General features: G+C 39.8%; 1 protein-coding gene across 1 annotated transcript in view; it reads right to left on the reverse strand.

Annotated features, from left to right (window-relative positions):
- Nucleotides 1-11807, reverse strand: part of CCNI (cyclin I) — a 32263-nt gene extending 20456 nt beyond the window's left edge. Inside the window, 3 exon segments of the mRNA XM_081248942.1 lie at nucleotides 3703-3804; nucleotides 3806-3859; nucleotides 11258-11807. Coding sequence (XP_081105068.1) covers nucleotides 3703-3804; nucleotides 3806-3859; nucleotides 11258-11332 — 231 coding nt within the window. The 5' untranslated portion in view covers nucleotides 11333-11807.
- Between the last annotated feature and the right edge of the window lie 9597 nt (nucleotides 11808-21404).

The following is a 21404-nucleotide window of genomic DNA, read 5'->3' on the forward strand; positions in this document are numbered from 1 at the left end:
TACACACTTTATGATTCCATATATAAATATAATTCAAAACAAGGAAAAACTAATCTGTGATATTAGGATAATGGTTTCTTTGTGGGGAGGGGACAGATGGTAGTAACTATAAGAGGACACAAGGAGGTGCTAGTAATGTGGTGGTTACACAGTGTTATTTTGTGAAAATTTATAGAGTTGTACACTTATGATCCGTATACATATACTTTAAGAAACTGTTTACTTAAGGAAAAGAAACAAAACCTATGGGCAAAATAGATTTATTTGTTTACCAAGTCTACAGATGGTACAAAAAGGACAAAGTCAGTACATTACATAACAATCATAATTTTAAAGCCAGAAAAATGGGCCAGCATCAACAATTTGAAACTTAGTAAGAATAAATATGAAACAGTGCACCTAAGTTAACATTTTTAAAAGTACACCTAGGATAAGGGAAACTCTGCTTAAAAGTAGAGACACAAAAACAAGGTTTTAAAAACAAGTTCAGTATAAGCCAACAACATGACACTGCTGCCAAAGCATAAAAATTTTTTAATTTAGGGCTATATTAATGAAATTATCAAGCCAAGATAAAGTGAGGTAATAGTTTCACTTTACTGCTCATTAATGACCACAACTCAAATGTCACAATTTAAGAAACAAAGTAAATTAAAGAGCATACATAGAGAAAGAAAAACTGAGAGGCACAATCTTGTCAAATGAAAAATGGTTAAAGAACAAAGGATATTCAACCAGGAGAAGAGATGACTTTGCGAGCTTAACACCTGACTGTAAGTAGATAAAGGGCTATCATTTAAAATATAAAATGAATATTTTCTGTACTGCTCCAGCGGAGAGAAGTAGAACCAGTAAGTAGCCACTAGAAAGAAGCAGTTTTCAGGTTCAATTCAGGAAAAACTTTCCAATAATTGATAGAGCTTTTCTATGGTGGAATGGACAAAGTATCCAAAGTAGAGGATCACTTATCCGAGATGTCAGAACTTATTTTTTAATTTTGTGGTTAGACTAAATCAGTGTTTCCCAAACCTAACACATATCAATAAAACTATGAAGTTTTTTAAAATACAAATTCCATAGTTGCCACCACAAGCAATGTAGGTCTGGGAGGGGCCTGGAATCTGTAAGAAGCTTCCTGGGTGATTCTAGTAGCCTAGTGGTTCAAGATCCTGTATTTGAAAACCACATAATTAGATGGCCTTTAAGGTTCCTTCTCAAAATTCTAATGGAAATCATCTTTATATAAACAGCTTGAGGCAAGGTTTACCTTTGTATATCAAAAGCACTCTGTACATCAAAATAAATTGAGAATATCTGAAAATACATGTCACTTTAACCAGTCTTTAATTTTTTCCCCCAAATTTGTAACAAAATTGCTGTGTACCTGAAAATACTATTATTATATAAAAGAACTCCTCCAACCTGGATGAATTATAAAGAAATGATAATCAACATTCATTTAACAAGTGTTTACTGTGAGCCTATTATATGCCAATAAACAAAAATGACAACTCTGCCTCAATGGAACTTGGTCAAATCATCAGAGAATTATAATATTGTGTGCTATCATACAGGAAGTACAGAGTGCTGGGGGATCAAACAGAAGGGGAGTGATAGGTGTGTAATGTTCTTGCATGACCACTCTGTCCTAAACTGCAAGATAGGATAATGTAAATGACAAGAAAACTGTGAGAGAATGACCCTGAAGTAGAGTTTAGGTGAAGGAAGCAGTAGGAATAAGAAAATTAGAGGGAAAAAAAGCTTAAAAATATTTTATTTTTCTGTTTTAACCAGCACCCCCCCAAAAAAAGGAAAGTTGGAAAAGATACATATATGGTTTAGACACTAAACTTTAGAGACAAGATTGTTTCTCTTATGCAAGGAGGAGTCAAGAAGGAGAGAAATCATGGTTAGAAGCAATATTGGAAAGGGAAGTAGAAAAGCCAGTCCCTGAGAGTCACAGAAGAAAAAAGAATTAGAACTAGAATAGAGAAGTGTCCCTGGGGTTACTTTGTCCAGTGGCTCAAGCCCCTATAGCTCTTTACTCCCATCTCTATCTTATCTCCTATACCCACCAGACCAAGCCCACACACATTTTACAAGAATTAAGTATGGTGGGCTTCCCTGGTGGCGCAGTGGTTGAGAGTCCGCCTGTCGATGCAGGGGACACGGGTTCGTGCCCGGGTCCGGGAAGATCCCACATGCCGCGGAGCGGCTGGGCCCATGAGCCATGGTCGCTGAGCCTGCGCATCCGGAGCCTGTGCTCCGCAACAGGAGAGGCCACGACAGTGAGAGGCCCGCGTACGGCAAAAAAAAAAAAAAAGAAGTACGGCTTCTACCTGACATTACTAAAGGCAAAACCTTAAATAGATCCCTCTTAGAAGTTCTGATAGTGTTCTGTTCTCTGGTCTAACATCTTAGTAGTATTTGTTAAAATACCTATAAAAATAGGCCAGATTAAATGATAATATAGCAATATACTATAATCTTGGTAGAATATCACCTTCGAAAACCATGTTATAAAAGTATATCATTGTTGTTGCATGCTGACTCAAGGAGATAGTAGGAGAAAAATGAAAGAAATGGTTCTAAAAGCAGCTGTAATAAAGCTTTGAGGCTTACTAGAATAGTGTTCAGAATATGGCAGATACTTAATAAACATTTACTGAATGATTGAATCCCCAGTCATCTAAAAATCACACAAGCATACAAAAATAAAAAATGAAAAACGTATAATGGGAAGAGAACTGCCTCAGGTTCAAAATTATAACTCTACTACTTACTAGTTGAAGTCTTGAACAAATTGGGACTACTGTCTTTTTCAAAGGATTAAATGAGATATTAAATGTGATAGCACATGCAAATGCTCCTAGTATAAAAGGCATTCTTTCAGGCTAACTAATCTTCAATTCACTAAATGACAACTAGATAACAGTAAATGGAAAACGTATTTCTTTAGCTTGTTGGAAAGAAGGTAAAAGTAGGTTGGAATTAGAAAACACATTCAGATATCGATAACCTATGAGCAAAGATTAACCTAAACCAACACAGGAGGAGCTTAGATACTGTCATTTGCCTACACATACCAAAAATTTCTCGGCCACTACTTTTTATCCCAAACACAATGCTAGGTACTAGGGATAAAAAGATGTGTAAGACATGTTACATAGTAAACTTTTGGGATAGACAAATTTCATAGTTATTTGGAAAAAATAACTCTATATGAAATTTCTAAAAGGCATACAGCCAACAGTAATTGAGAGGTCAGCTGCTGATTACCTCCCTAGAAGCTTTCAACATTGACATTTCGTTAGTAGTTTAAGTGAATTCCTTATAAATATTCATGAAAGAGAAAGTTGTTCATCACTAAAGACAAGGATTTGACTGTGTTCAGCCTCTGTGGCAAACTATATATCTAGAAATAAAGAAGGCTTATTATTCTAAGTATTGTACTACAAGAAAAGAGAAGGGACATACCTAGCTTCCTAAAGGTGTAACTCAGATAAAACAAAACAAACAAAAACAGTTCATTTTTGTTTTGTTTCAGAATGAAACAAGGAGATGTTTCTCAAGTAAAGAATAGAGCATATCTTTAATGGTACATATTTCTCCAATACAGTGTCAAGATGCTATTACATATGATAGTAGTACACTTAGTTCTAATAAAAGTCACCTGTCTGGAGTGAAAAGAGAAATCATTACCTGATTTGTAGGCATTCTCGGCACATTCACTTTCCACATCTGGGCTTCCCTGGAGATTGCCTTTTCCAACAGGAAAGACAATCTCTGGTTTTCCAACAGCCCTGGAAACTTCATGATATCCTTTGGATCTGCCTGCCACCCAGCTTGATGTAGCTACCTATAAAATCAAATATAAAACAATGCTCTATATTTAATTATATATATAGTAACTGTAGCATAATATAAATATGTTGGTACTTATTAAGCAATTCATAAAACAAAATAAAAATGTTATGAGGCAATATAGGATTTTACAGCTCTTTAAGATATCATATATTAAAATGTTACCATAGTCATCAGTTATCTAAAACATTCTCACTTTAAATCTGAAATTCAGTTGTAAAGAGAATAAAAACATGACCATATAATTGATAGAAACTTAGGACTTTGATCAAAACATATTATCACTGTGTCAAAAAATTTTAAGTCACAGGCTTTTTAGACTAGGAATTCTTAGAGTATTTGTCCCAAATATTTCTCTTAAAAATGTACACAGATTAAGGGCTAAACCCTCTTTTCATTAAAAAAAAAAAAGTTACATCAATTACATTAAATCCCACCCATTTCTACTGAATCAGTATGAGACTATCCCCCCCTTTAAGTATGAAACCATCTTGAATTGTGCTCCCACTACAGTGTCCACTAGCTACACATGTAGCCATTAAAATTAGAATTGAATAAAATTAAAAAATAATTCCTCAGTCACACCAGCCCCATTTCAAGTGCTCAGCTGTCACATGTGGCCAGTGGATACTGCACTGGACAGTGCAGGAAAGGAACATTTCTATCAATGCAGTAAGTTCTACTGGATGATGTTGATCTAGAAAGCTCAACAGTCGAGTAACTGGCGCTCTAAAATGAGCAGCAAGTTTAAAGAGCAACACAGTACAAGGCATCTCAGAGTCCGAGAGACGTTTCTACGTTTCTTCAAAAAAAGGGAAACCAGGGCTTCCCTGGTGGCGCAGTGGTTGGGGGTCCGCCTGCCGATGCAGGGACACGGGTTCGTGCCCTGGTCTGGAAGGATCCCACATGAGGCCGCTGAGCTTGCGCGTCCGGAGCCTGTGCTCCGCAGCGGGGGAGGCCACAACAGTGAGAGGCCCGTGTACCGCAAAAAAAAAAAAAAAAAAAAAAGGGAAACCATAGAGATTTGACTGTGTATGGAAAATTGGATTGAGAAGCTGCTGAAGAATGTGAAAAGACTTAACTAGATTCATGAAGCTAAGCAACTGAAAAGGTTATTAAATTCAAAAAGAGATTATGCAAAAAATAAACATAATACCACAATATTTACACAGCAATAATAATGAAAATACTGAAGAGAGATTTCAACACAAACGCTGTAATAAAACTACACTGGTAGGATGAGGGATGTTGGGAGAAGGCAGAATCAGAGTCTCATCTTTATATTTCAGAGGAAAACCATAAATAATTTCTAAAACTTAAATATCAAAAAAACAGCAATAGGTAAGTTACTTGAAAATATGATCTTAAATAACAAGAGAAATAGGTAAGAGCTGAGAGTGATTAACCTCTGGGGAATGAGAAAAGGGTGGAGAAGCCAAGCAGCAGGGGAATGTGGTTTTTCATTATAGACCTCATATAACTATTCCCTTTTTTCAACTCTGGACCTGTATTACGTATATGCTTCAAATTCCAGGGATTCTTTTTTAAAAAATTCAATGTCTAGAATTAACATATGAAAAGTTCCTAATTTTTGATAAAAATTTAAAATTGGAAAAAACAAAAAATACAAACCTAATCTTCAATTTCCATGTTCCCTCTGCCCCAACTTCAGCTACTATCCTCTTACCTACTTATCACCCCACATACTTTACTTACTATTCAACCTACTGCAAACTGGTTAACTGGATTGTAATTTTTTTTCTTTTTGCTTCTTTAAACTCCTGGGTTTTTGCAATTTTTCTATATCAAGCATGAAGTGCTTTTCATACTAAGCAGAAAAAAGTTAAATAACTTAGAAAGTGGAAAATAATAACTATCCTGAAAGGTCCAACTCAAAGGTAATTTCTTCCAAGAACTATCTCCCCTAATAAATTATAAATTCCCTTGCAGTCATATCTACGAATATCATGTTTTTATTACTCACAGTGCCCATCGGACAGTATCCTGATGAAACAGAGACGCAACCAAAGGCTCATTTCAACCCTTGGGGCCAAAAACAAAAAACCATAACCAAAACAAACAAACCCAAGTCTAATCTCTTTCACAGGTGAATTCTTCAAATGTTTAAAGGCTGCTATCATGCTCACTAGTTCATCCACTGCATTGCTGAAAAACCATTCAAGAGTTTCTCACATGACATGATTTTTGCTCTTCTAAATTAGCACCAGTAATGCAGTTTAAGATCATTAGCTATTTTTTTAAAGGCTACACCACATTATCAATTCAGATAAAATTAATGCTCAACTAAAACTCTTAAGACTTTCTAAGGTAACTCTTAGGTGAACTTCCCCTCCACCTGCCCCACCTCCCTTTGTATGGGATTTTGGTGCCTTTGGGCGGGGGCGGGGGGGGGGCATGTTACATCCTTGTTCAGGACCTTAAATGCATTTTTTTCCTTTGAAAAAAGTCATCTTGTTAAATTCTATCTACTGTTACATTCTGCTTAGATGTTCTGAGATTCCAATTTTGTTGCACGGGTACTTTTCTCAAATTCTCCACAATTAGATAAACAGAGTCACTACAACTTCATCGAATGCAAACATAAATATCAACCTCAGAAACAGAGTATAAACTAGATGTTCACCTGTCTAGACGTATTTAGAAGAAACACCTATATTGGATGGAGACTGAACTTCATAGGTTCTAAGAACTTCTTCTAAACCTAATTTTGGTCTGTAATTGATTAACTCCTGTCAAAACTTACTTATTTCATCCCTTTAGCTACTCTCAACAGGGTGGCTCACCAGGATCTGCCAGCCTTCTCAGCATACCCCAATGGGTGGCTGCCCCTAGTAATGACTCTTCCTTTACAATGATTCCTTTGAAGATTACTTTTAGGGTAGGATGGGTGGGGGACCTGAGAGGAACATATAGGATAGAATCATGTAAAGAAGTATAAGATCAGGTTCAAGGGATTCTTGTTCTTCAATCTTCTATAATTAAGGCCCTTAGTAAGACTTTCAAATATTTAGATGATATAACAACTTTCTTTGCGGTATGCGGGCCTCTCACTGTTGTGGCCTCTCCCGTTGCGGAGCACAGGCTCCGGACGCGCAGGCTCAGCGGCCATGGCTCACGGGCCCAGCTGCTCCGCGGCATGTGGGATCCTCCCGGACCGGGACACGAACCCATGTCCCCTGCATCGGCAGGCGGACTCTCAACCACTGTGCCACCAGGGAAGCCCATAACAACTTTTTTAAAACAAAGGAATCCGGGTCAAAGAAGAAATCATAAGGGAAATTAGAAAATACTTTGAAATGAATAAAAAAGACCAAACATACTAAAACTTACAGGAAACAATACTTGTAAATGCCTATATTAAAAAAGATCTCATAGGTATAACTGAATCACTTTGCTATACACCTGAAACATAATGTTGTAAATCAACTGTACTTCAATAAACAAGAAAAAAAAAAGATCACAAGTTAACACTCTAACCTTCCACTTTAAGACACTGGAAGAAACAGACCAAACTATACCTAAAGCAAGTCAGAAGAAAGAAAATAATAAATATCAGAGTGGAAATTAAGGAAGTAGAGAACAGAAAAATAGAGAAAAATCAATGAAACCAAAAAAGTTTGTTCTCTGAAAAGATCAACAAAATTGGCAAACCATTAGCTACACTGACCAAGAAAAAACAGAGGTCAAGTACTAAAATCAGGAATAAAGAAGGGACATTACTACTTATGTTACAGAAATAAAAAGGATCATAAGGAAACTTTTATTAACAATTGTATGCAAATAAATTGGACAACTTAGATGAAAAAGACAAACACCTAGAAACTATCAAAACTGACAACAGAAAAAGCTGAAGAGTCATATACCAAGTACTAAAGAGACTGAATTAGTAAAGAAACTAGTGTCAAAGAAAAGCCCATGCCCCAGTGGCTTCGCTGGTGAATTCTACCAAACGTTTACAGAAAAACTAATACAAATTCTTCACAAACTCTCCCAAAAACTAGAGAAGGCCTTCTCGTTTTATGAAGCCAGTTATTATCCTGCTACCAAAACCAAAGACAACAGCATGAAAACTACAGACTAATATCTCTTAAATACAGATGCAGAATTCCTCAACAAAATACTAGCAATCTGTATCTGAAAACATAAAAAAGGGACTATACACCATAACCAAGTGGGATTTAGCCCAGGAAAGCAAAGTTGGTTTAACATTCAGAAATCAATGTAACACACTGTATCAACAGAAGAAAAAAAGCAATCATTCTTTGCTCACAATAGGGAAATGTAACAAAGGAAAAAAAAAAGTTCAAATTTCCTTAAACTTTAAAAAATGAAGTATAAACAATACAAGTGAGAAACAAAAAGGACGGAGGACACCTGTGGGGATGTTCCAGATTTTCTAAGCTACAGAAAAATAAAAGTGCAATACCTTACCCTAGACTGGATCCTTTACTGCAGAGAAAAATGCTATAAAGGTCATTGTGGGGTCAACTGACATAATGAGAATTTGGACAGATTTGACAAAAGTAAATTATCAATTTAAAATTTACTAAAGTTGGTAACTTTACTGTGACTCTGTAAAAGAATATCCCTATTCTCAGGAAATACACACTGAAAAATTTAGGTGTAAAGGGCCATAATGAATGCTGTAGAGAGAGGAGGTGGAAGATGAGGGGAAGGAAGACTCGATAAAACAAATGGAGTAAAAGGCTGAAAATAAGTGAATCCAGGTAGTTTCTTTTTGAAATTATTTACAAGTTAACAACACAGAAAAAGCAAAACAAAAACAGAAACCATAATTTATGAGAAAATGTTCTACATTCCTTTTTTAAAATATGATATGATACAGTGGAGAAAGCGCTGACTTGAATTCTACTTCTTTTACTAACAATCCACAAGCCTGCTTTCTAATGTTTTAAAACAGATTATTTGAGCTAGATGAAAAATGAATCCTGCTAAGGAATAAAACACAAACATTAAAAATATAAACTTACTGTTTTAAATAACAGAACTTTATAGTTTTATGTTGTTATTTTATGTCCATTAATGGTCACATTCAGAATTCTGAATGCTCAGAAAAGTCTATAGGAACTAAAAAACAAAAAGACTGTATTCTGGTTGGCATATTCCATAAACTTTGACCTTGAGCGTTTCACATTTCTCCTCCCATTCTTTCAACTGCTGCTTCTGCTTCTTCCTCTATGTTTATCAAATACCTTTTTGTCTGAGTGAATAGTTTATAAAACACTTATTGTACAGCATTAACTATGTTACAAATCAGCATACAGGGCCTCTTGCTCTTCTGAGGAAAAGTGCTGCACAGTGCTGGGTATACAACAGAAACAACTTCATTAACATGGAATTATTGTATGTATTATGTTCAAAACACCAACTCCATTAATAATTTTGTACTGGTGCTGACTTCCGGATCTTAGTTCCTCTTATAAAAAGAGAGATTTATTAATGTGACCACACAAAAACCTCATGTTCTATTATTATCTCCTTGACTTTATGCCCTTAACCTAATAATGAACTAGAGGTACTTATAATTCCAAAACACCCTGCTTTATCCCAACCTCCATGACTCTCCACATACTGTTCTTTCAACTTGAAATGTCCTTCTCTAGCTTCCACTCTCCTTCCTACAGAGTTGTCATATGCATCATATGTACTTGAACATAATTCTACTTTTGCATTTAATTGCTCCGTGAGAGCTGACTATTTGTAGGCTGGTCTCTCCTACTAACCATGAGTTCGTTGATGGCAAACACTCTCCAGAGTTTAGCACTGTGCCAAATAAATAATAAGATTTTACACTTGTTAAGTGCTTAACAACTAAAAACAATGAGTGCTTACTACTTGGCCAGGTATTGTTCAAAGTACTATGCCATATTAACTCCTCGAACACAAAGGAGGGTATAATTATTAAGTCTGTATTATTATTAAGCCCCCTTCAAAGATGAAGAAACATGGACAGAAAAATGAAACTTTTCATTTTTAAAGTAGTATACAATCAGAATAAAACATGTACACACACTTTAAGCTTCCAATCTTGACCAAGAAACATTTTAGAGTTCCATTTTAAACTACTGATACTAGGATGCCACATTGCCACGTAAACTCACTTATCTCAGTTTAACTGCAAACCATCCCGGTGCACCTTCCCGACACACGCTGATTCTACTAGTCTGCTCTTCATCAGTATTGAGAAACTTCTTCTAGTCCAGAAGCTTAGAATCTCTGATGCGTATGGTCCCAGACTAGCAAATCTGAATCCTGTCCCTTCTTTCTTAATCTATTTGTCCGTTCCCTTCTATTTCCTCTGCCACAAATGACCTGGAAAAGCCAGAAGCACATAACGCTACTTTAATCTGTTCCGGGACAGAGACTGTATAGCACAGACTGCCTGGGCTGGAATTCTGGCCACCGGGTTCTAGCTGCCTTCTAGTGGGAAAATTAATCTTACGGAGTCTCAGTTTCACTCATCCGTAAAATGCTCCTGAACTACCTGCCCCGTGAAGATTCAATAAGTTGCAAACCACTTATAACGATGCCTCTCCGATAATAAGCCTCAACAAGTGTTATTATGAACATCCCAAAGCCACACTGCTGCTGCTCAAACGTTGAGTGTCTCCCGCTGACAGAATAAAAGCTAAATATTTTAGCCTAACATTCAAAGGTCTCCAGTCTGATTCCATCCTACCTCCGGAGCGATACCTTCCACTATTTTGCCATCTAATTCTCAACTCCTAACAAAACGATCTGCGGTTTCGGAACCTCTAGCTCGGCAGAGGGGCTTCTGCCCTCTTTTCAAATTTCCGGTATTATCTGCTCTACAGGGTGCAATTCAAAGCTCACCTCCTCTCCAGATTCCCCCGACTGAAGCCAACCCCGGGAAACGTGCCCCTCCCCCGAGCTCCCGCAGCGGCTCACCCCATTCATCCGTCCTCCTCCCCCACCCCGCCCGCTCTGCAATGTGAATGATGTTCCCGCGGGTCCCGCGGAGGCGTCGAGATCTAGGGGCGGGGGTGTGTCCCCTTCTTTGTGTACCGCACAGGCTCGCGGACCCTAGAACGCGCACTAGGAAGCAGCTTGCTGTTGCTGTAAGAAAGTTAGTCGCCTACGGGAAAATTGGCCAGAAAGGGAACCCAGCGGAGCCGTTTCCAAACTGGGCAGGTGCCTGAGCTGTAGGCGCGAGGAGACAAGAGGAGCGTCCGGAGGTTTCCCGGAGGGGGCGGAGGGGGCGGCGGGGGCGGCGGGGGCGGCAGGGGCGGGGCTCAGCCGAAGGGCGCGCGCCGGCGGCGCGGGGCTGCAGGGGACTCGCGCGCGGGTCGCGGGGACGCGTGGAGCACCCCCCCCGTTCCCGCCCGCTCACCTTCTCCTCCTCTTCCTCCTCCTCCTCCTCCTCCCCGGCAGAGCTGTAGGCCTCACAGTGGTGACGAGGGGTCATCCGGGGGCCCGTTACCACCTCATTTTCCTCAGCGCGCGGCGACGGGGCGCGCGGGACGAGGACGGGGCCAACTGAGGAGGGAGAAGAGGGGGAACCGGGCCGGAGGGCGCGGGCGCTGGCGCTCGAGCGGGACGCACGGCTGCGGCCTGTGGGTCGGTCAGCGAATTAGTTCCATGACACCCCCGGACCTGAGGCCGCCGCCGGTCCCGCTCCTCCAACCGACGCCGCTTGTGCCCGGGTGGGGAGGGGGTTCCCTCTCGCCATAGGGCGGCGGGGACCGGGGAGAGGCGGGGGGTGAGACCGGCTCTGCCCCTGCCCGGGGGAAGCGCCTCCGAGGGGAAATGGTGAAAGGGGGGGAAAGGGGGAAAAGGAAAAAAAAAAGGAAGGGGAAAGGGGGGGAAAAATAAGAAAAAACGAGACAGAGGCGCTGCCGCGTCCGCTCGCGGGGAAGGCTGGGGAGGGAGGGGAAGGGAGAAAGAAGTGCCGGTTTCGTCGGCTCCGCCCTCGCGGACCGATTCCTAGACTTGCTCACTCATTGTAAACAACACTGAACTGGCTTCTGGACCCTCTCCCGTTTTCCTCCCCGCGGCCTTCTCCGTCCAGCGAACGTACAGAGAAGTCCGGAAAAAAGCTGGGCTGTTGGAAACGGGCTGGGAAAGTCTCTGGCATTGGGGTGGGAGGAGGGCTAAGAGAAGCTAAATGTGCGTGGACTCGTTTTCCTTGGAGGAGCGGAAGGGTTCCTCTTCGACTGCACGGTGACGTAAGCGCCTCCTCAGCTCGCTGGAAGAGGCGTGCGGTGGCCGGAGAGTGCGCTGCGCATGCGCCCCAGGGAAGAAAGAAGCAGCTGAGCGCTTCGTTTGGGGGTGGGGTCTTATAGGGATGCTCCGCTGGCCGAACCGAGAGCTACGTGGTTTTATCCAGCCTGTCTTTGTCTCTGGGGCTTGTAAAAGGATTTGTTAGAAAGGGCCGCGATCTGTTGTGTAAAGATCTTGCGTTCCTTGTAGACCTCGCAAAAAGTTCTGTGTTCTCTTCTTACCATTGACGTGTAAATAGAATTATGGGTTTTTTCGCTGCCACGTCGTGGGTGGAGGGAGATTCTAAAGCGCATTAAAAATCGGGAAATTGCAGGGAGCATAGTCTCAAGCACCTTCTAAAACAGTAAATTATATTGCTGGCAGCAGGGAACCTGCTTTGTAATGCGCCAAGGGAATTCTATCCACTTAACCAACATATCTGAGTATTTCCGAGTAGGTTTTATTATCAGGTCTTTAACGAGTGAGTGGTGACATATAAATGTGTTTTATTTGGGGTTCCTTTACGGACCTATGGTAAATTTTGCTCATCTTTTAATCGTTTTAGTTATAAAAAGAAGAGTAGAATTTACAGAAAGTTTTGAAAGAGAAGAAAACCCTCAAACTCAACCATTTACAGAAGTAGTTGATTTGTGTTTCCATTTGTCTTTTATATGCCTATTTTAAGTCACTTAAATTTGTTTTAAGCTTATTCAGCGAGCCAGGGGCTAATAAGCTCTAGCAAGCTGGAATTAACCGAGACAAATAGCTTCTACCTTCATGGAGTTTACAATCCAAACACTGAGCTAATTATCACTATCTAAAATCACCCAGTACATTGATTTGCTTACTTGTACATTGTATTCTCTCCTTAGAATATAAGGTCTAGGATGGCGGGATCTTGCATGTTTTATTTCACCCTGTATTCCTGCATGTAAGAGGCTCTCAATATTTTATTACTGACTGAATAAACAATTACCAGTATCAAAAGTATTAAGATGGAAAATTGCAGGCTGCTATGGAAACACTTAATCCTAGCCTAGTCAGGGATATCAGAGGAGGTTTCTGTGAGGAAGAGACATTTAAGGTGAGACTTGAAACCACTTGGGCATAGAATTGGGGAAAGAGTGTTACAGGCAGAGGAAACAAGTGCAAAGACTCGAGCTGAGACATTCTAAAAATCTCGGAAAGGTAATGTGGCTGGTCCTCAGAGAATTGAAGGCTGGGACAGGGGGCAGGTCCCTATGACAGAACAGGGAAGGGAAGCCCAGGAAGGATTTTAAGTGGATCGTATTTTGCTTTTTTCACCTCACGTAGTCTTTCTTACGTGGGCTTTATTGCTACATGGTCTTCCTTCTATAACACATCGGCAACATTTTTTTGCACAATACCATTCACTGCAGGACCATGAAATTGCTTCTGATTTTCACTACTTTAAGAATAATACCAATTCCATTCCCAGATATGTAGTCAAGAGAAATGTAAACCTGTCCACACAGAGACTTGTACGTGACTGTTCATAACAGCATTATTCATAATGGCCAAAAAGGTGAAACAACACGAGTGTAAGTCAAATGTGGTATGTCTATAATATGGAATGTTATTTGGCCATAATAAGGAGGTACTGAAATATGGTGTAACATGAATGACCCATGAAAACAATGTGCAGTCCTTTGTGGCTGGCTTCTTTCACTTAGCATAATGATTCCATTTGTATGAAATGTCCAGAATAGGCAAATCTATCGATAGAAAGTAGATTAGTTGCTGCTTGATAGTTGCTGCTTGAGACTGAGGATGGGGATGGAATTGGGGAATGATAGGTAAAAGTTTTGGCGTTCCTTTTTTCTTTTTTTTTTTGGCGGTACGCGGTCCTCTCACCATTGTGGCCCGTCCCGTTGCGGAGCACAGGCTCCGGACGCGCAGGCTCAGCGGCCATGGCTCACGGGATCAGCCGCTCCGCGTCATGTGGGATCTTCGCGGACCGGGGCACGAACCCGTAACCCCTGCATCGGCAGGCGGACTCTCAACCACTGCGCCACGAGGGAAGCCCTGGAGTTCCTTTTTGCTGAAACTATTTTACAATTGATTGTGGTGATGGTTGCAAACTAAATATACTAAAAACTATTGAATGGTACACATAAAATAGGTGAATTGTCTGAAAGATCAATACAGCTGTTACCAAAAAAAAAAAAAAAAAAAAAGGGAGAAGGGGAAAAAACCAAAAAGAATACAATTAACATCTTCATGTGTAACCTTTTCTGGGTTATTCCTGGGTCCAACGGTATTTACACTTTTACGCCTTTTGATGAATACCCATTTGCCAAATTGCTTGGCAGAAGAGTTGAATCAATGAAAATGTAACCTGAGTATTTAAGAGTTTTCACTTCATTATATACTTACTCTTTTTGAAACTTAGTTTTGTTTTTTGTTTGTTTGTTTGTTTTTGCGGTACGCGGGTCTCTCACTGTTGTGGCCTCTCCCGTGCGGAGCACAGGCTCCGGACGCACAGGCTCAGCGGCCATGGCTCACGGGCCTAGCCACTCCGCGGCATGTGGGATTTTCCTGGACCGGGGCATGAACCCGTGTCCCTTGCATTGGCAGGCGGACTCTCAACCACTGCACACCAGGGAAGCCCCTGAAACTTAGTTTTAATAAAACTGTCTTACTGCCTGTGAGATTGCCAGTGACAATTTAATCTAGAATACTGTAAATATAATTACAAGTAATTAATTGGTGGGTAAGGAACTTGTTCCTTAAAAAAAGAATGGACATTCTTTTTCTTTACTATTCAAAGACCTTACTTTTAATCAACATCTCTTTTTTGTTAATAACTGTAGTAGTTTTTTTAAAAAATTAAGTGTAGTTGTAACAAATGGAAAGACTTTGAAATTCCCTGAGAAAATAAATAAGGCATATAAAGAAAACATTAAAATCCTTGTATTGGGAAGGAATTCATATTTTTTCATTTAAAAAATATTTTTAGGAATATTTTGTCACAAATAGTAAAAATTTTACTAAAATTAAAAATTAACATTTAATAATAATATTTATTATTAATTAATATTAATAATATTTATTATTTAATTAATATTAATAACAATATTTAATTAATAAAATAGTAATTGATTACTAATAAAATAATATTTATTATTTAATTAATAAACTACCACTTTTCTATGTGGTATTTGAGAATAATAACTAAAATATATTGATTACTCACTGTGTACCAGGCATTGCACCAAGCACTTCTATTGCATTCTCTTCTGTTTATTCCTGCAGCACTCCTCTAATGTAGGTATTTTTGTTATCCTCATTTTTCAGAAGATAAACAGGTAAAATAAAAATAAACAACAAAAAGAGGTAAAGTAGGACTTCCCTGGTGGCGCAGTGGTTGAGAGTCCGTCTGCCGATGCAGGGGATACGGGTTCGTGCCCCGGTCCGGCAAGATCCCACATGCCGTGGAGCGGCTGGGCCCGTGAGCCATGGCCGCTGAGCCTGCGCATCCAGAGCCTGTGCTCCGCAACGGGAGAGGCCACAACAGTGAGAGGCCCGCGTACCGAAAAAAAAAAAAAGAGGTAAAGTAAATCCTCAAGACTGGCCACACAGCTTGGAGAGACAGAGCCAGGATTCAAACCCAGTTTGTCTGACTCCAGAGCCTGATGTGCTTTTAGTCACTACCCTTTACTGCCTCACCCTGTGGGTATTACTGGCTTGCATGGAAGTCTTCGAACAAAAATACTCACCCTATGGTTATTTTTGGCTTGCCTTTAATCTTAGAACAAATATTCAAAAAAAAGTTTTTAGTGACTAGTTCATATTTGTGTTACTAGAGTGCTGATATTTGCTTGAAAACAGATTATTAAAATTTTCTTACACTTGTTTTATTTCATGACTAGAATATTGAATCTTGAAATATAAACATGTCCTGCTTCATATGCAGAGTAAGGAGGAAGCTGAGGGCTTCCCTGGTGGCGCAGTGGTTGAGAGGCCGCCTGCCGATGCGGGGGACACGGGTTCGTGCCCCGGTCCGGGAAGATCCCACATGCCGCAGAGCAGCTAGGCCCATGAGCCATGGCCGCTGAGCCTGCGCGTCCGGAGCCTGTGCTCCGAAACGGGAGAGGCCACAACAGTGAGAGGCCTGCATACCGCAAAAAAAAAAAAAAAAAAAAAAAAGGAGGAAGCTGAGAAACAGTGTGCTCCCAGAATAAAAGCTCTGTTCTGAAATGCAATATAATGTAAAGTGAGACCCCCTCCAGAAGTCTAGGACAACTGAAGGGAATCAAGTTGATGAACAAAGTGGTTTGCTATCTGTAATCTTTCAAGAAAAATAATTAGAAATGGACTGCTTACCTTTTTATGAGTGTAGAAGATAAGGTTATATTTAATCTCTAATGACAAAAATTTCTAGTCTCCTTTGTCTTAAATGAAATTTTAGGGTAATGTTCCCAGCAGACAATCTATGAAGGTACTATCTTGTCAGAGAAATACTAAGGCCTACAGGAACAAAGAAAGTGATTCATTGTCATTATAATCACTTACTTTTAGCATTTATGTACACTTAAGGATCCTTTTTAAAGCTCCCAAAATACTTGTTTTCTTTAATCTCTACTGAGACAGAAAGTGAGAGGAGTAAGCCTGTCAAATAGGCATTAAGAGAAAAGGAGTCCACAATCACCAAATAATATAAAGACCACCTACTTACTATTTTTTTTGTTGAAGTGTAGTTGATTTTCAATGTTGTGTTAGTTTCAGGTGCACAGCAAAGTGATTCAGTTGTATATAGATATATATTCTTTTTCAGATTCTTTTCCATTATATGTTATTACAAGATATTGAATATAGTTCCCTGTGCTATACAGTAGGTCCTTGTTTATTTTATACCTCCTGCTTACTATTAAGTGGGGAGAAGTGCTCAAAGAAAAGTCAAAAATTCTAAAATAGGAAGCCACAGATGCTTTCCAGATTTTGACCAACTCTGAATAGAAACTGGCTTTAGGTTTCTCCTATTTAGGTGCTTATTTAGAAAGACTTCACTGGGAGGGATCATTGGTTGCATGCTTTATTAAAAGGAGCCCCAGAAGTCAAATAGAGGCCACTGTTTGAAATGTGTAAATCGAAAAGGAACATTCTTTCCTTGTTCTTGGGAGGAAAATACATAATTAAAATAACACCATTTGACTCTCACAAACTGTTTTGAATGCTCAACTACCAAATTTAGTAAATTTGGAAAAAAATATTTTTGTATATCTTACATAATCATACTACCAATACATTATATTTCTTGTCGAGCATTACGTGTATGTGGGAGGTGTGAAGAGACAGGTAAACATATTCCAAAGTGTATTTTTAGTCTCATCACAACAAATGTTTACTGTAATCTTTACTTCTTCTCACTGAAGGAAAAGAATTATGTTTGGGGAATCAGGGTTCCAAGACTTCTTTCTCACATACATAAGCTGCTTCTATTACCAGACAGTGATTTAGTAAATATTTGAGACCCATTTGAATACTGGGGCAGGCACCACAGGAGATTCTAAGAGTCATATGTGGTCCTGTTTGTAAGAAACTTCCATTCATTCATTTCTTAATTCAACATTTACTAGCTGTGTGACCATGAGCAAGCGAACCATCTTCTATATAACTTGACCTCAGTTTCATCAACTGTAAAACAGGGGATAATAATAGTATATCTCCAAGGTTTTTATGAGGACTAAATGGGGTAATATTTACAAAAGGCTTGGACCAACGTGTGACACATAGGGAACACTAATTGTTAGCTTAACGCTTGTAACCCTTTATGTGCCAGGCTTGAGTTTAATCTTTTTTTTTCTTCACTTAATACAGTTAAAAATGGCCCACCCTCTATCAGCTCCCAGCCTTGCACAAGGGAAGAAACAGAGAGGAAAAATTCTCTGTGTTGGTCAGGAAAGGCTTTATAGACTTGAATGTGGCATTAATTATTTTCTGTTGAACAAATTACCTCAAAACTTAGGTGTGGGGCTTCCCTGGTGGCGCAGTGGTTGAGAGTCCGCCTGCCGATGCAGGGGACACGGGTTCGTGCCCCGGCCCGGGAGGATCCCACATGCCGCGGAGCGGCTGGGCCCGTGAGCCATGGCCGCTGAGCCTGCGCGTCCGGAGCCTGTGTTCCGCAACGGGAGAGGCCACAACAGTGAGAGGCCCGCGTAACACACACACACACACACACAAAAACTTAGGTGTGTAAAACAGTAAGTATTTAGTGTCTCACATGGTTTCTGAGGCTCAAGAACTGTGAATATTTTAGCTGGGTGGTTCTAGTTCAGGATCTCTCATGAGGTTGCAATGAAGTTGTTGGCTAGAGCTGAAATCATGACGGGACTGGAGAATCTGCTTTCAAGTTCAGTCATGTGGCGGTAAGCAGGAGGCTTCAGTTCCTAGCCACTGGGTCTCTCCACAGGGCTGCTCATGACCAGGCGACTGGCTCCTCCATCACAAGTGATGAGAGAGAGAGGGAGAGGGAGACCGGTATGGAAGCTGCAGTCATTTTATAGCTTAATCTGGGACATGTTCTACTATCACTTCTTCTATATTCTATTTATTGAAGCAAGTCAGTAAGTCCAACCTGTACTGAAAGGGAAGGGAGTTAAACTTGAAGGGAACATTATCAAAGAATTTGTGAACATATTTTTTATTTTTTTAATCTTTTTTAAAAAATTATTTTTATCTTTGGCTATGTTGGGTCTTCGTTGCGCGCAAGCTTTCTCTAGTTGCAGAGAGCGGGGGCTACTCTTCGTTGCGGTGTGCGGGCTTCTCACTGCGGTGGCTTCTCTTGTTGTGGAGCACAGGCTCTAGGCGTGTGGGCTTCAGTAGTTGTGGCATGCGGGCTCAGTAGTTGCGGTGCATGGGCTTAGTTGCTCCGCAGCATGTGGGATCTTCACGGACCAGGGCTCGAACCTGTGTCCCCTGCATTGGCAGGCAGATTCTTAACCACTGAGCCACCAGGGAAGTCCCATGAACATATTTTTAAAACCACTGCAGGTGTGGAAGGAAAGGTAAGGTTTTGCTAGGTAAACAGGAACAAATTTACGACAGGCAAGGGAGCAACAGAAGCAAAAGAATAGAGATACTAGATTACATGCCATGTAATCTGGCATGGCTAGAGAATTGAGGGGGTTGTTTTATTCCTATTTTTAAAATGAGGAAACTGAGGCTTAGAGAGGTAACTTTCCCAATGTATATTATACAGTTAGTAAATGGCAGAGCTGGGTCCTAAATCCATATAATTCTGATTATAGAATCCATGATCTTATTACTACCTGTACTGGGCAGGGTTCTCCAGAGAAACAGAACCAAGAGGCTGCATCTGTGTCTCCATCTCTACCTCTATATGGAGAAAGATTTTGAGAGAGAGAGAGATTTATTTTAAGAAGTTGGCTCGTGGTTGTAGAGGATTGGTAAGTCCAAAATCTGCAGAGGCTGGCATACTGCAACTTTATGGAAGAGTTGCAGTTCAAGTTCAAATGCAGTCTGCTGGCTGAATTCCTTCTTGCTCAGCCTTGGTTATATTGAGACCTTCAGCTGGATGGATAAGGCCCACCCACATTACAGAGGGTAATCTGCTTTATCCAAAGTCCACCAATTTAAATGTTAAATCTAAAAAACACAAAAATACCCTTCACAGAAACATCCAAAATAATTGTTGACCAGGTATCTGGGTACCATGGCTCAGCCAAGATGACACATGAAATTAACACATGAAATTATACTACCCTCTACAATAGTGACAATTTGGGGACCTGACTGCAAACAGCCCTGAATGTCATACTAAGCAGTTAGTTGGACTTATGAAAATTAACCAGTGGCTCTGTCTCAGAGACATGACCTTGAACAAGTGACATTGGATGGGGTGTTCCCATAGAATATTATAATTCCTTTAGGAAATGTATCTTGGAATATTTGTCTATCATGCTTGATCTTCAGTCCTGTTTTGACAAATGACAAATATGGTTTTTATTAACATATTTTTTCCTTTCAATATTTTCCTTTTCAGGCCATGTATTTTTAGTAATTAGCCTTTCACATATTTTGAAATGATGACTTTCATTTCAAAAATATTTTTCTCTGTTATTTATTCTCTATTTGGAGCTTTTCTCTTAACTTTTTCATTCACTTTGATGCTTTATTTCAAGATTTCCTTTTAGTCATGCCTCCTACGAGAATGAAATGTGAAATTAGGGAAGAAGACAAAAATATGGGTGCAAACTAAAAAACCCAGTTTGTACATCAGCTGGACTTGGTGATTCCAAAGGTCTAAATATTGTTCAAGTATCATTTCTTTGCTGACTGTGAATAAGAAAAGCTGTTTCAAACTTGCTGCTGGAGATATTTCTCTTTGTAACTAACACAGAGCAGGAAACTCTTAACTTTTTTTGTGGAGCCTCAGAATTTAAAATTGCACTGGTCCCAACCTGTTCTTTTGACCCACTCCAGTCTGGGTCCCCATTGAGGACATGACACAGATAAGGGGTGGACTGGAGAGTGTTGTGAGGACACCTGAAAGTGATGTGGCTTATACATCTATGGATACACCCTACCAGGAGAGAACAGGGAGCAAAATCTAGAAAACCAGTAGAGCAAAAGGTACAACAAGTTGGAAAGGAAAGCAGAACTGGACTTTCAGAATAAATAGGGGTTGAGACCTGCTGGTAAAGCATAAAACAAGGTTAGAGAGTTTGGGAGCTAAAGTTTGGGCTATGGATTTAGCCCATTTTCAACTTTCCTTCTTAAGAACAGCATGATATAATTTGTGAGCTTGAAAACACGGGGAGGGGTGGATGACACCACTAGATGGTTTGGTGAATTCTAGCAGAGGGGCAGATTTTGTGTGAGTGAAGAAGACAACACCATTCAAAGGAGAAGCTAGTTTCCTAAAAAAGGAACACTTAATGCATCAGTGCTCTTCTGTGTTCCTTTCTCTCTCTCCCCATCTCCTGTTGCTATACTGATCATTCTACACGCTCAATCAAGTGTGATTTCCATCTTTAGTGCTATGAAAAAAAGGGCTTCATTAATAGCATGAAAGAACAAATAAAGGTTTTACCAAAATCAGTTTCTTTTATTTTCTAACATATCAACACAAATATTATGTCAATGATATAGTGGAGGTTTTGATAGTTTATCTTTCTATCTTTAATAAAATTATATCTAAACCATCTTGGAAAAATAGTTTTCTTATTTTACCTTGAAAGATTGCCATTGGAGGTATACTTATAAATTCTCTAAGTAATCCATTCCAAAGGAAA

This window comes from Mesoplodon bidens (assembly GCF_964165515.1).
Source record: "Mesoplodon bidens genome assembly, chromosome: 1".
Taxonomy (NCBI): domain Eukaryota; kingdom Metazoa; phylum Chordata; class Mammalia; order Artiodactyla; family Ziphiidae; genus Mesoplodon; species Mesoplodon bidens.